Genomic DNA, 4,006 nt, shown 5'->3' on the forward strand with positions numbered 1-4,006 from the left:
ATCGTTGTTGACCGGATCCCTGTTGCAGGTTGCGTTGAATCCTGCGTGAATTCGTGAGAGTGACAGGCAATCCCGTTTTGCGAGAGGACGAACGGAACTCGACTGTCTGAATTCTTCGCGTGGTTGTAGTTTCCTTCCATGTGAGAACCCTGAACGGACGGAGGGTTTCTTCATTACCCATACGAGAAAGGTGTTTTCGTGGAACAGCGTACGGATTGAAACCCGTGGGCTGTACGTCACATGTTGGAAGAGTGTGTACATATAAGTATAGGTAGCTATGCACATATATATGTCTGCATTTGAATAGCTGTCTCTATATGTTATATATATATATACCTTCATTCACTTCTTCCTTCATTTGTGACAAGTATACTTCCGTCGTGGTGCGGAAAGAGTATCAGGAATCTCCGTGACAGCCCTACTTTTGCTATATGTACTCCTTCCGCTTCTTTGATTTGAGCACACAAACACAAAAAAGAAAAGAAGGAAAGGGAAATATCGGAGCGGCGGTTGGAGATTGCCACCGGCGAGATGCGCCTGGGGCAGGGAACTGCATGCGAGCCGGGCGGTCCAGGCCGTTGTCTCCGAAGAAAGAAATGAGATTTCACGTCTCTGTTTCATGTGGTTTTTATGGATCGGTTCTCTTCTAGTTTCCGCGGCCGCTGTGGGGCCGGCCTGTGTGTTTTGCGTCGGTCAGCGGCTGCCGAAGGACAGGCCGGTGCTGAAACAACTCGTCTGCACTTCGTGATGTGATTCCGAAGATCCTTGTCATCTTATCTTCATATTGGCTCGTCCCTTGTTGGCTTCCGACCGCGGGCATTTCACAGACGGGACGTGTCTGGCTGGACGGGCTTCGCGGCGCCCTGGCGGGTAGGGATGTGTCCGCGGTGACCACAAAAGAACTTTGGCACTTTGGGACAGTGCTTTAGCCGGTGGTGTGTCAAGAAGACATTGTCGACTAAGTTTTACCTTTTCTTGCGTAATGTATTTGACGTCGTGTCAGAAGCGAAGCTGCGGCACTGTTGACTGTGTCGGCCGTGCATTCAGGCCTTCAGCGGATGGTTCCGAGAAGTTCTGTGGGTTACCGGATGTTAGGACGCGTGTAGTGATGAGCGGAGGCGAGCGGGTTTGTGTTTTTTCTCCGCTTTGGAATGTGTGCGGCGACGTGGCGATCCTTTCGAGAGGGGTGCCTCATCAGGCCCGAAATAACGGCCAGTCACTCGTGAACGCCGTAAAGCGTTCGCAGGGCACTACTGCCAGGAACTGGAACTCAAACTGTCAAACTGAACGCACGCACCGTATATTGAAGCGAAGCTCTTCCGGCGGCAGAAAACTCACCGCACGAGACGGGGGAGCTGGCGGAATAGCCTGCAGGTGATCAGGTCGCGGGCTGTACGGTCACGGTTAAGCTGGAGAGTAGAGCTAGTCTAGAAATTCGACTTCTGCACTTATATCTAAAGCCGAGTAGTTAGAAGAAGTCTTGATTGTAACACTTCATGACGTCGCGGAGTGTTTCCTGACGGGCAGGCAGTGAGATTTCGCGGGATGGCCGTTCTTGCATCTTCTCTCGGGATAGAGCTAATGCGAGTTGCCACAGGCGCGGGAGTGTGTTGCGAATGCGGAGGGATCGTGTCGGTGGCCCGAATCGTGTTGTCCCGTTTACTCCGTGGTGCTTTCCGGAAACGTGACAGTCGGGTGGGCAGAGTGGAGAGTCCGGTGGCGATGTCCGACCATGAGAGTATGCGTCACACGGCTGACGTATTTCCCTAGGAAGTAAGAGCTACAGAGAGGAGTTTCGTGCTAGGACTCACAGCGTGGTAACGAAAACGGCTTGCGGGCCGCAGCACGGGTCGTGATGATCTGCAGGTGTGTCGTTTGTTAGCTGGCATGCAATAAGACTGCTGCGCTCAACAATGGTCTTGTGGTGACATAAGGGGGGGGCTCCCAAGGGCGGCGGGGCATATCGGGGGTGTGAGCGTCCCAGCCTTGCGACGCGTGTTCTATGCCGTACTTTAGTCTTGTTCTGAACACTCGCAGCGAGGACAGTGTCGGCGTGGTATCAGACCGGGGATTCTGGGTCAGGGAGGCTATGCATATTTCTGCATTTAAACTACAGAGCGGAGGACCGTCGCAAGGGGAAAGGGATTCTGCTGCGCCACAGCTCTCAATGGATTGTTGTTTTGTTTTTCTACGGACAGGCAGTAAGACTTCATGAGATGACCGCAATTGAGTCTTCTTGCACGACGAGCTGGGAGGGTTACCACAGGCGGGGGGGTCATGGCAGTAAGCCCAACTGCCAGACCTAACCTTAGAGGAGCGATGGCCTGTGACGCATCCCTGACCAGCGTTCATCTTGCAAAAGAGCTGTGGGCTGACACTAGTGCAGCCGCGCTGCGGGACATTTTGTGACGCGTTCGGGGAGAGCTCGGCCTTTTAACGTCAAGGAGTGTTCTGGCTGTGATTCAGGCAGAAGGTGTTTTGGTTTTCTCAACATTCTGAAATGTGTGCTGTAATGGCTTAACCTTTCGGCATTACGAGTGTGTTAGCCGTGAGCAACGGAGAGGGAGCTTCGGTTTCGCTTACACTCTGATACATGTCCGGCAAAGTGTCTTCCGCCGGGTGATATCCACTACACTGGGCCGTGTAGTGGCCGCTTATCGTCAACATTAGTGGTGGGTGGTTCTCTTCGCAGCTGCCTGGGAATTGCACTTAAACTGACACAGGCCAAGTGGACGCGTCGGCAGCAGGAGAGAGGAGTCGATTTCTCAGAGGAACTGCTGCACGGGATGTCATGCGGTACTCTATGACAGCCCGGTGTTTCCCAGTGCTTACTTGTATTGCCCGGTGGCTTAGCAGTGATGGACATGAACATGCTTTTCAAGTTGACTTTTTGTGTTATCCAGCTGTTGTACTTTTGTGATGCGTGTGCTATGTAAACTGAGCTTCCTTAATGTGATCTTACTGGCGTGTTGCTTACGGACGGGGTTTGAGTGTGCCTACGGAGCGCCGCGCCAGGGGACACGCGGCGGTTAGCAGGGCCGGGGGGAGCTTTGTTCCCCGGGCTTTTTTCTTGAATTATATATGTAGTTCTTCCTTTTTCTTGATTTAGAGCACAATTACAAAGTGAAAAAGGAAGAGGAAATAAAAGATTGGGGCGGTTACTGGAGACTGGACCAAACGGTTTAGGGAGTTGTCTCCGGGGAGAAGAGTTTTGAGAACTTTGTGGGACTTCGTCCGGAAGAAGGGAAATTCTTGTGTTTGCCGGTGCATGTGTTCCACTGGCTCGATGATTCTCTTCGATTTTCTCGGCCACCGTGAGACCATCCTGTATGATTGGTGTCGGTCAGTCGGCGCGAAGTGGAGTGTGGAAGGGAGACGGTTCTCCGCCGTTCCTTGAGGTGATTCCGGGAGTTGCTGTGACTTTTGGCTGAAGGTTTGACGGTCCCTCGCTGACATCTGAGGAGCGTACATTGCAGAGACTTTTTGGGACGTGTCTGTGGGGATATCATTCGCGGTACCCCGGCACTTAGGGATGTGTTTGGGTGACCACGAAGGAATTTCGGCACGCCGGGTAGTGATTCTGCAGGTGGACAGTGCGATTTTTCGACGCCGGTTTGCGTTAAGAGGTTATGTTTGGTGAATTTCGATCTTCTCACGGCTAAATACTCGACGGCGTGTGAGTATCGGGAATTGAAGCGATTCGGTCGCTCAGGAGTTCCAACGTGAGGCGAGGAGTCTGGTGGAACAACCTGTGAATGAACCCGCCACGGGCTGTACGTCACAGTTAGGCAGGAGAGTAGTGTCAGCATTGCAAATCGACTCCACTCGTAGAGAAAGAAGAATAGGTACGAGGAATTCTTATTATGAAACGAGAGGACCGGTCTCGTGGAAGAGCGTATGCTGGGACCAACCAGGGGCTCAACCCCACGTTTAGACAGGAGGGTAGCACTAGCTTTCCTGGCCGACTGCTTCGGTTGTGTAGAGTATGCTTGTAAGCAAGCATACC

The 4,006-nt window shown here is 52.5% G+C and overlaps 1 protein-coding gene across 1 annotated transcript; it reads left to right on the forward strand.

The window, feature by feature from the left end:
• The first annotated feature begins 433 nt into the window (after positions 1–433).
• On the forward strand, positions 434–1,930 carry CSUI_004577 (uncharacterized protein). Its single transcript, XM_068064765.1, has one exon. It carries the CDS (start codon positions 983–985, stop codon positions 1,376–1,378), a length of 396 nt encoding a protein of 131 aa, XP_067923260.1. The 5' UTR covers positions 434–982; the 3' UTR covers positions 1,379–1,930.
• The last annotated feature ends 2,076 nt before the right edge of the window (positions 1,931–4,006 follow it).

The sequence above is a fragment of the Cystoisospora suis genome, assembly GCF_002600585.1.
Source record: "Cystoisospora suis strain Wien I chromosome Unknown contig_2152, whole genome shotgun sequence".
Lineage (NCBI taxonomy): Eukaryota > Apicomplexa > Conoidasida > Eucoccidiorida > Sarcocystidae > Cystoisospora > Cystoisospora suis.

Coding starts and splice junctions, on each gene's coding strand:
- CSUI_004577 (XM_068064765.1), top strand. CDS start 983: ATGTATTTGACGTCGTGTCAGAAGCGAAGCTGCGGCACTGTTGACTGT.